Source organism: Delphinus delphis, chromosome 9 (genome assembly GCF_949987515.2).
Source record: "Delphinus delphis chromosome 9, mDelDel1.2, whole genome shotgun sequence".
NCBI lineage: Eukaryota > Metazoa > Chordata > Mammalia > Artiodactyla > Delphinidae > Delphinus > Delphinus delphis.
Window position 1 is genome coordinate 43,456,773 of NC_082691.1, and position 12,036 is coordinate 43,468,808.

The following is a 12,036-nucleotide window of genomic DNA, read 5'->3' on the forward strand; positions in this document are numbered from 1 at the left end:
CTCTAAAAGGTAGTCCTATATATGGCACCCTACGGTACTTTGATTATTTATCTCAGTTATGATTCAGTTTCTCATCATATGGTATTCCACAGCATGGTTTACAGCACGCTATGCAAACACATCAAGCCCACATGCCATCCGAATTAGAAAATGGCTTGGTTTTCCCAGTTTGTAGAAAGTGTAACTTAAAAGATGATGTAGTCTTTCCATTTTTTTCAAAATATTAATACAGAAAACATCTGTATAATTTTAGAGGTTCTAATCATTTTCTTTCTCTATAAATATTCTGAGATATATAAAAATGGACATCATAAACACTAACAAATTTTATCTGGAGGAAAGAAATCCTGTTTTTGAAAAGATTCTTAAGGAATACCTGACCATGACTTATTGCAGTATACCAGTGTGCTTAATGTGTATTGCACAGTCCCCATGAAAATTACCCTAGGTTAAAGAACTAACAGATCAGTGTAGATTCCAATTCTGTTATAAAGAATAACCATAAACAATGTTTTGTTGAAAATTGCGACTTGGCGAAAATATTACCTAGAGACAGGGTTCAGAAACATGTCTAGGACAATCAAGTAAACAACTTTTTTGAGCAGGCAATAATGACAAATAAAAAGTTCAGTTCAGTACATAAACATTCAATTTATACAAATAACACTTTGTTTTTTTTTTTAAAGCACAGTAGCATCTACAGTTAGTAGAATTGTTAATGGCTATTACTTTTTACTGAATTCACAAAACACTGTTACTAGTCTCAAAGTACAGCACTCTATTAGAAATTAAGACTTAAAAGACATTTATACAAACAATTTTTCCTGCCAGGAAAAGTGCTAGAGTAACCAGCAACAGCCAGACTTGGCCTAGGATAAGGTACAAGATCACCTGGAAGTGTTTGGGCTTTACACCTGTGGTGTAAAGCAAAGATGAAATCTAAAGTTTAAATATTTAACTATAGCCATCATCAAGGACAACCACACCATAGTTTTAATTCTCAGACTTTTCGTAAGTCTACAAACTACCAAAGATTTTCCTATGGGATTCTAATTTAGGATACTGTGTAAACAACTTTCCTCCAGACTTTACATAACTGTATCAGTAAAAAGGCAAATCAAAAAACTCAGTAAAGCTTGATAAAACATATTGTTATAACCTCTAATGTCACACAAGTCCTAGAAGAATACTGAATTAAGACAGTTAAGTGGTATAAGTTACACCTGGAAATGACTTATCTGTCAACTATGCTAAATTTAGAAACTTAAAATCTAACCTAATGCCAGATAAAATCCCAGAGGTCAAATGAATAAAGTATTAAAAAGTCCTTTTTTATGGGTCAGTTATATGATTCAAATTTAAAAGAACTTTAAAGGATAATTCATTTTAATTTTATATTTTTTATAAATCTTCATAATACATAAAACTCAGACATTTAATTTCCAGTATCACCAGGTTCAATTAAATGTGCTTGTTTAATATTGTGGCAAGATACTCCTTGGAGAGATTGTTCTGTTCAGTTTTTAAAGAGGCAAAATTCTCAATGACTATTTTGCTTGATAGTAAGTATTTATATATGTCATTGGACACAAGCATTTCAGTTACAGAATTCTAGTTGCTCAATGCAAAAAAAATTGGAAAAATAGAACAAAAATTTTTAAAAAATCAGACTTCCCTACTCAGGGATTTCTAATACAAATGATTACCAAAAAGTACCACACTTGCCTGAGCTGGTATGTCATACATTTGTAGTGCCAGAAAATCTTCCATAAGAATTTAAATGAGATCTTCATGCATATGAAGTCAACTTATTACCACTCAAAAAGAGTACTATACTAGAAAGATCAAATAAGAGTGAACCAAATGGAGGTCTCCAAGCTAAGATAGCTCATCTTGTAGTATTCAGACAATGACCTGTCATGTACACCTTTTGGCTTTTCACAAAACAGAACGTGAACAGGGACGAAAAGCTAGAATCATAACTGGCACAGTCACTGTAAAGTATATGATGTGTATTTAAATTCTCAGTGGCACCTGTGAATATATATCACTTGGATGATGTCCTTTTAAAAGAAATATTTATAGTAATACCTGTTCATTTAACCACGCCAAAAGAAGTTATCTTCATTTGGGGTGTTTCAGTACACAGAAGGTGTTGAGCTCTATATCAAGTATACCCTAGAAAAAAGAGAATAGTGAACTGTGCCCTATATTAATACAGAAAAAGAGGGAGAGGGCTCAGATCAATAAAATTAGAAATAAGAAGTTACAACGGACAACAGAGAAAGATAAAGGATCACAAAAGACTACTACAAGCAACTATATGCTAATAAAATGGACAAATTCTTAGAAAGGTACAATCTCCCAAGACTGAACCAGGAAGAAATAGAAAATATGAACAGACCAATCACAAGTACTGAAATTGAAACTGGGATTAAAACCTCCCAACAAACAAAAGTCCAGGACCAGATGGCTTTACAGGCAAATTCTATCAAACATTTAGAGAAGAGTTAATGCCTATGCTTCTCAAACTACCAAAAAGTCTCAGAGGAAGGAACACTCCCAAACTAATTCTATGAGGCCACCACCACCGTGATACCAAAACCAGAAAAAGATACCACACACACACACAAAGAAAATTACAGGCCAATATCACTGATGAACGTAGATGCAAAAATCCTCAACAAAATACCAGCAAACCAAATCCAACAATACATTAAAAGGATCATACACCATAATCAAGTGGGATTTATCCCAGGGATGCAAGGATTTGTCAATGTCTGTAAATCAATCAGTGTGATATACCACATCAACAAATTTAAGAATAAAAACCACATGACCATCTCAATAAATGCAGAAAAATCTGACAAAATTCAACACTGATTTAGGATAAAAACTCTCCAGGAAGTGGGCATAGAGGAAACATACCTCAACGTAATAAAGGCCATATATGACAAACTACAGCTAACATCATACTCAACCGTGAAAAGCTGAAAGCATTTTCTCTAAGATCAGGAACAAGACAAGGATTTCCACTCTTGCCACTTTTATTCAACATAGTTTTGGAAGTCCTAGCTATGGCAATCAGAGAAGAAAAAGAAATAAAGGGAATCCAAATTGGAAAAGAAGAAGTAAAACTGTCACTGTTTGCAGATGACATGACACTATACATAGAAAATCATAAAGATGCTACCAGAAAACTACTAGAGCTCATCAATGAATTTGGTACAGTTGCAGGATACAAAATTAACACACAGAAATCTGTTGCATTTCTATACACTAACAACAAAAGATCAGAAAGAAATTAAAGAAACAATGCCATTTACAGTCACATCAAAAAGAATAAAATACCTAGGAAGAAACCTACAAAAGGAAGCAAAAGTTCTGTACTCTGAAAACTATAAGACACTGATGAAAGAAATCAAAGATGACACAAACAGATGGAAAGATATACTGTGTTCTTGGATTGGAAGAATCATTACTGCCAAAATGGCTATACTACCCAAGGCAATCTACAGATTCAGTGCAATCCCTATCAAATTACCAATGGCATTTTTCACAGAACTAGAACAAAAAATTTTTTACAATTTGTATGGAAACACAAAAGACCCCAAAGAGACAAGGCAATCTTCAGAAAGAAAAATGGAGCTAGTGGAATCTGGCTACCTGACTGCAGACTATACTACAAAGCTACAGTCATCAAAACAGTATAGTACTGGCACAAAAGCAGAAATATAGATCAATGGAACAGCATAGAAAGCCCAGAAGTAAACCCATGCACCTATGGTCAGTTAATCTAAGACAAAGGCAAGACTATACAATGGAGAAAAAACAGCCTTTTCAGTAAGTGGTGCTGGGAAAACTGAAGAGATACATGTAAACAAATGAAATTATAATATTCTTTAATACCATACACAAAAATAAACTCCAAATGCATTAAAGACCTAAATGTAAGACCAGATGCTACAAAACTCTTAGAGGATAATGTAGGCAGACACTCTTTGACATAAATCGCAGCAATATCTTTTTTGATCTGTCTCTCCTAGAGTAAGGGAAATAAAAATGAAAATAAACAAATAGAACCTAATCAAACTCAAATCTTTTGCACATCAAAGGAAACCATAAACAAAATAACAAAACCCACAGAATGGGAGAAAATATTTGCAAACAATGAGACTGACAAGGGATTAATCTCCAAAATTTACAAATAGTTCATGCAGTTGAATATCAAAAAAACAACAACCCAATGGAAATAACAGGCAGAATATGTAAATAGACAGTTCTCCAAGAAAACATACACATGGCCACTAGGCACATGAAAAGATGCTCAACATCACTAATTATTAGAGAAATGCATATCAAAAGTACAATGAGGTACCACCACACACCAGTCAGTATGGCCATCATTAAAAAGTCTACAAATAACAGGGACTTCCCTGGTGGCAAAGTGGTTAAGAATCACCTGTCAATGCAAGGGACACGGGTTCAAGCCTTGGTCTGGGAAGATCTCACATGCCACGGAGCAACTAAGCCCATGTGCCACAACTACTGAGGCTGCACTCTAGAGCCCATGAGCCACAACTACTTAAGCCCGCACGCCTACAGCCCATGCTCCGCAACAAGAGAAGCCACTGCAATGAGAAGCCTGCTCACTGCAACGAAGAGTAGCCCCCACCTGCCACAGCTAGAGAAAGCCCACATACAGAAACGAAGACCCAATGCAGCCAAAAACAAATAAATACATACATTTATTTTAAAAAAGTCTACAAATAACGAATGCTGGAGTAGGTGTGGAGAAAAGGGAACCCTCCTACACTGTTGGTGGGAATGTAAATTGGTACAACCTCTATGGAAAACAGTACGGAGGTTCCTCAGAAAACTAAAAATAGAATTACCATATGATCCAGAAATCTCACTCCTGGGCATATATCCAGACAAAACTATAATTCAAAAAGATATACGCACCCCAATGTTCATTGCTGCACTATTTATGATAGCCAAGAAATGGAAGCAACCTAAATGTCCATTGACAGAGGAATGGATAAAGAAGATGTGGTGCATATACACAATGGAATATTACTAAGCCATTAAAAAGAATGAAATAATGCCATTTGCAGCAACATGGATGGACCTGGAGATTATCGTATTAAGTGAAGTAAGTCAGACAGAGAAAGACAAATATCATATGATATCACTTATATGCAAAATCTAAAAAAAAATGATACAAACTTATTTACAAAATAGAAACAGACTCAGAGAATGGACTTATGGTTACCGGGGGGAAGGGCTGGGGGAAGGTATAGTTAGGGACTTTGGGATTGACATGTACACACTGCTGTATTTAAAATAGGCAACCAACAAGGACCTACTGTATAGCACAGGGAACTCTGCTCAATACTCTAATAACCTAAATGGGCAAAGAATTTTTAAAAGAATAAATACATGTATATGAATAACTAAATTACTTTACCCTACACCTGAAACTAACACAACATTGTTTATCAACTCTACTCCAAAATAAAATAAAAATTTAAAACAAAATAATATTAAGTCTATATCTTATATTTAAGTATACAACATAATTTTAAAGTATCAGTTTGTTGAAATTTGCCTTGGGTTATATGCCTTGTGCATATTTGTTTTAAAATTGCAAAACATTCATTTTTAGCTTAAAAACTTTTTAATAACTGAACAATTTTTAAAATACATAAAACAATGGTTCTTATTCCTAACTGCTCATTAAAATAATTTTAGAAGCTTGTAAAAAATAAAAATGTCTGTCTTCAATCCCTCTCTCTCCCCTCCTTCCTGAACAATTCAATCTAAAAGCCTTCAGGTTATGGCAAGCAAAGAAGGTGTCCATGCAGCAGGGGAATGGAGGGTGATAGGAGATTAGTTTTACGTCAGGGGATTAATCTTCTAATATATATCAAGGATAATGGGAGCCAGTTTTCAGTGAGGGAGTTATAAATATGAAAAGGGAAAAAACCAGAATGGTTTCCAATATCTATGAAGACAAAGAAAAGTAAATGTGTATGTCTATGAATGTACATACATACATCTAGTCCTTGGCTATGTCTACTGAGAAGACCTAAGAGAAGCAACATCCCAGTAACAATGAGCACATCTAGTACCATGATCTTAGTTTCTAAATACCATTTTCCACTAAAAGGGAAGCAGAGCTCCTTGGAGAAATCACTGGTTCCAGGAGTAGGGGAAGGGAAAGACCAAGTTGAGCCTAGAACACCTTTAGTAAGGAAGCACTCAAATATTTCTGGGATCCATATGAAAAGAACACAGAAGCCAGCCTGAAGTGGCTCTCATTAGCCAAATTTGAGACAATTCAAACATCAAAATAAATAATGATAATAACCAATATAAACCACTGAAAACAGAAAATGAAAGTCTGATAAGGAATAGGATATTTACACAGTCTCAAGGTTCTTCCCTACAAATTACTTATTAATTAGAAAGGGGAAGAGAATGGAGAAGACTTGCAGAGAACTCTTCAGTCAAGTGATTAAAGTTAACATCACCATTTATGGTTCATATTGAAATCATGTGTCACCTGATAGAATGCATACTGCATCACATCTGTGGTATTTTTATCAGAGATGCATAAAATAAATCTAACCACAAGAGAAGATCATAAAAATGCAAAGTAAAAGACATTCTACAAAATAAGTGCCCTGTAATCTTCAAAAGTGGCAATGAAATGACAGTCAAGGAAAGACTAAGGGACTTTCCAGATTAAAGACTGAAGAAACATAAAAATTAAATGCAATGAATGATTCTGTATTGGATCATTTTGCTATTAAGGACGTTACTGGGACAAATAGCAAACCTTGAATGAGGTCTGAGGATTAGACGGTAATAGTGTATCAATGTTAATTTCCTGATTTTGTCAGTTATATTCTGGATATGTAGGAGGATGAGAAAACACTGACAAATGTAAAGCAGTGGTGTGTCAAAAAGACTTTCAGGAAGATTACTCTAGTAGCAGTGTGGGACTATGATCTCCAAACACTGTTGTTTATGTACCCCAATACTAAAACATTTTAAATACATACCTTAATAAGTATATATGTGTGAAGTTATATACCTATTCTACAGCAGTAACCTGTTACATTAGAAAACACACTCAGACACAGAAATTAAAATGGGATGCTATATAGAATTAATTTAATTAGTCATTTGTCTATCTCCTGAGGTACAAACACTTCATTTTGAAGGAACCTAGTGAAGAGTCTGGTAGACTTATTTAGATAGCCTCTAAAATAGGAGGAACTGGTAGAATGAGGAAAAGGTGAGGCACCGAATCAAGGCAGTTAACAGTGGAGAAAAGGAGCAAAGAGTAAACCGGAGAAATATTTAAGCAAGAACACTTTTACAGGACTCAGCAAGTGATTTTCTATTTGGGACAGGATGAAGAAGACTTGAAGATGATTCCAGGTATTTGGCTTAGGAGAATGGATGAAAGTAAAGATGAAAGAAAATATAAAAGATGGGTGAGGTGGAGGAGAAAGAATAAAATACATTGCTTTTCCAGGCATATAGCATTCATTTGTAACAGTATTTTCACAACACAGTAAAGAGCAAGAGAAAAAAACCTAATGCATGGTGATCAGTAGCAATGAACTAGCCCCACTGAATAAAAACATAGCACACTGTCTTGGATAGCTGCTACCTTAGTGAAGTATCTTTGAAGCATAGCCTATGGGAGAAAGTATATTTTGTGCATGTGTTTGTATGTGTGTAGATTTGTGTCTCTGTGTGTGTTACATGTAATGTATATATCTGAATCCATGTAGCTGGTCATTTTTCATGAAACCTAAAGTGACTACCTAGGTTTATGAAGGATTGATAATGCAGAGAAAGTCTTATCATGCCATACTTTGTGGGTCTGGGTAGAATAAAAGTCATTCTATATACAAATATTGAATCATTATGTTGTATATCTGAAACATAATAAGTCAATTATATCTCAATTAAAATATCATTCTACTGTTAGCTAAACTGTTATGAAATATCATTAATTTATTATCATTAATTGTATATTATTAATTTAATATAGTATATTTTATCTTTCATGAGCTAAAGCTTAATATGGATTGAGATATGATGAATCTTGTTAGACTTTTGTGGAATTTCTATACTTTCTATAATTAAAAGCAATAGGCAGGATTAGCGACAGAAGATTTTTGCTCTCATAAAGGTCACAGCAAAAAAACCCATTACTTGAAAGACAAAGTCATATATCAATACATTATGCTGCTCAGAGTATACATGGCAATATTTTAGAGTTTCCCCTGGTATGCAAAATTTGGAGACAATGTCAACAGTTAAATAATATTTAAAGTGCAATGCATTTTCAAGTACATTTTCAACTACACACCCATACCATATATAATCTAAAATTCTAAGCAAAATAAATAATTTATTACTTGGGAGTCAAACTTTTATAATAAAAGTTAAGACTTCTTGGACTTAATCCTGACTACCATAAAGAAAGAAGGTTGGATATATATTTTATGGCTATAACAATTTTATATTCACTTTTCCCCACCTAAGTTTATTGGCAACTGATTCCTTTCTCCTGGAAATAACTACTTCTACCTTAGCTTTTCATACTATTAAAATAAATGAACATGGCATATATACTTAGTATTACCTAAAAAATACCATTCCACCAAAGCAAATAGAGCAGAATGAAGGACAAGCAAAATATATTAACTTTTATTGTGGATTTCTTTTAGGCCCCCAAATGATACTAATTTTCTTGACTCAGGTATGAATAATATACTGCTTTCTGAATTTAAAAGCTTCTGCAGCAATTTACTGAATTATAAAGCATGACATTATCTATCAATGTTTTCTTCTTGGGACCCAATACTAGCAAACACCTTACAAGAGAAAATGTAAACAGAAATTTACTTGTCAGGAATAAAGTTTTCAAAGTGAGCAAAACAGAGTTGATGTAACACAAGTATTCAAGGGAATGAATTAATTTTCCTTAACTTTCAGCTTAACTATTATATTAAGCTTAATTTTTCATTAGAAAAAGAAGTATGTAATATTCATCTTGATATGATAAAAATACAAATCCATTTCACTGCTGTAATCCTTACAATAAACTGCTGTGACATTTGTCAGTTAGATACCATATTTGGATATTTTAAAAGTCTTGGCTGTTTATATCTGGGATTCATTCAATCACAAGTCAGAGTACAATGCAACTTTTCTAACAATGTGCCTTCCTAATGGATTTCCATTCTGAGTCCAAAGATCTTATTCTCTGGTAGACAGGGAAAAGCAAAATACAAGAACATCTCAATGGCTACTGGCATGCACCTACTGCACTTACAAAATATTCATTTTGTATATTCCCAACATATGTGAAATGTCCTCTTGCATTTTCAATGTTCATTAACAAAATTACTATATAACTTAACAAAGGCACTCTGCAGTTAATACAATGCTCCATATTTACAGTAGTATAAAACCTTTTCAAAAGAATGTACACAAAAAGGCTTATTTATAAATGCAATAAATCTTTTTTTCAAAAATTGCTTTCCTAATTGCTTTCTGAGGGTAGAAGAAAACTCCAAACAAAAAACACACTTAGAAAAATTATATTATACCATAAAGAGTCCCATAAGACAACTATTTAAAATCTATAGTACACCATTATTTTTTTCTCATTTAAATACAATTTCTGGAAAACATTTTTTAATTATGTAATAAAAGTTTTTGATATTAAATACGCTCCCTCTTAAATCTCCCTCTTAAATCTCCCTCTTAAATAATTCTTGATATTGTATAGTTTAAAACCTTGAGCAAAAATGCTTGATTATTAAATAAAATGCATAAGATTCTATATTAATAATCATTATACAGATTTGTAAAATTTTTAATAAATTTGGTTATTTAAAAAACCCTTTAAATAGCTTTTTTTTTTCCTATAGCCAAATGCTTTTCTGCAGTTTTTAATAAATAAACTTTACAGATGGCTTCTGTGGTAAGCTGGAATAAATCGTTTTAACTGATAAAAAGAGTATTTTTGATTCCATGATCAGACAGGAATTCAGTATCAATTTTAATTCACTCTAGGAAAAACAAATGCACTTAAGTGGCATTTAGGAGAGATGGCTTGAGGTCCACATTACAACAGACAGTTAACTTCTGTTGTCTATTTAAAGAAGAATAATTTGATTAACCCACAGGTGACCATATTGTCTTAGTTCGAATATATTTAATATTTCTGTCAAATAAGTCAAAGCATCAGGGGTCCAGCTATTTACTCACACACTTTAAAAAAGCATATAATAATCTTAAAATGTCAATCGTCACAATTTAAGGTTATAAGATTGATATTCAAAAGATTTCAATAGTTTATTATTGGAGATAAACTACGAAACAACCTTATTAGATATTTCATCCTTTCTACTTATCTAAAATAATTACCAGAAAAAAATTTTATGATATAAAAACTAGTTTTCTCAAAGAGCAAACCTTATAGAACATTCACAATATACCTACTATATCTTAAGATGAGTCATCTGTAAAATTAAATTGGATTTTTTTTTTTTTTTTTTTTGCCATACGCGGGCCTCTCACTGTTGTGGCCTCTCCCGTTGCAGAGCACAGGCTCGGGACGCGCAGGCTCAGCGGCCATGGCTCACAGGCCCAGCCGCTCCACGGCATGTGGGATCCTCCCGGACCGGGGCACGAACCCCTGTCCCCTGCATCGGCAGGCGGACTCCCAACCACTGCGCCACCAGGGAAGCCCCTAAATTGGATTTTATTGGTTATTCCCTAGGGGTGGTAAATTAGCAGAGGGTGACTGGCTACTAGAGAACTATTTAACATGCTACAGTAATATAGAGAATACACGAAACAGCTAAAATATTTCATAGAGAAAATTTATATAAGTCAGTAGAGCTCTTTACTCCTTAATTTAAGGGCAATAAAATCATCAAGGCAATATATTCTTAAAGTGCATAGAGTAAATTGTTGGTCCTTCATATTCCAATTCTCCTTAAAGTTAGGAAGCCATTGGTGAGATACAGAAAAGCTATCAAAATAAAGGGAAACAACACTTTTTCTTATAAGTTTCTCCCCTTACCTTAGAAGATGAAGAATCACACTCCTGACATATCCATCCATAGCCTGTTTGTTTAGGAGACTTTTTCAAAGGAGGATCCAAACAACCAAAATGGTAGCACAGTCTACATTCATCACACCTGCAGGGTAAACAGATTTATACTATATTTAAATAATATTAAAAAACACTTTTTTTCAGAGAAAAACAGCAAACTACTGTATATTTCAACTGTAACACTGTTAATTCTATCCTTAGCTGACAAGATTATTAAATTAATGTTTATGAAAAGACAATCTAAACCTGAAATAAATGCTTTAGGAAAAACAAAATACCAAAACAATAAAATAAACAAAACAAATATCATTCAGAACATTTTGATAGTAGAAATGTTAACAGCATAGGAATAAATTTATGTGTATAACCCTATGTGTTCAAAACTAACAAACATTAACATTTTCAATTTTGAACTTCAATAATAATCACTTGCCCATTAGATGGTTTTAAAACTAATATAAGATACATATAATTCAAGATTATGAATTCAATCTAACATATTGTGATTATTTTAAAAAACTTTTAAATCTAATTAATTCTACTAGGCTACACTAAGCTTAATTCTATACAATTGATATACCTCATCACTCTCTTTCTCTAAGTTAAGGTAGATTGTAAATAAAATTTCTAATGTGTATAGCATGCTAACATAATCTACAGCAAATAAAAACCATTCTAAGAAGTTTATTTTCTAAAATATAAATTTTCTCAAAAATTTACCTGTCACTTTCAGTGCAATTGGTTTTTCAAAGTACCTCTTAGTACATTTTAAAGCTTATTAACAAATGTTTTGACAGTGTCTTTGCCACCTATGATGTACAAAATCTAAGAAAACTATCATACCTATTCTTCGTTTCAGACAATCTCATCCTGCTGAC

At 33.1% G+C, this 12,036-nt stretch overlaps 1 protein-coding gene across 8 annotated transcripts in view; it reads right to left on the reverse strand.

The window, feature by feature from the left end:
* Positions 1 to 12,036, reverse strand: part of PHF14 (PHD finger protein 14) — a 199,592-nt gene that overhangs the window by 59,455 nt on the left and 128,101 nt on the right. For 3 of the 8 annotated variants that reach the window (XM_060020449.1, XM_060020446.1, XM_060020452.1), the window contains 2 exons: positions 12,002 to 12,031; positions 11,126 to 11,243 (listed from right to left, as the gene is read on the reverse strand). The exons of 1 other annotated variant lie outside the window; for it this stretch is intronic. In XM_060020449.1, coding sequence (XP_059876432.1) covers positions 11,126 to 11,243; positions 12,002 to 12,031 — 148 coding nt within the window. Of the gene's footprint in view, positions 1 to 11,125; positions 11,244 to 12,001; positions 12,032 to 12,036 lie in introns of those variants that run through there. 4 more of the 8 variants (XM_060020447.1, XR_009520605.1, XR_009520606.1 and 1 more) reach the window with 4 other exon arrangements.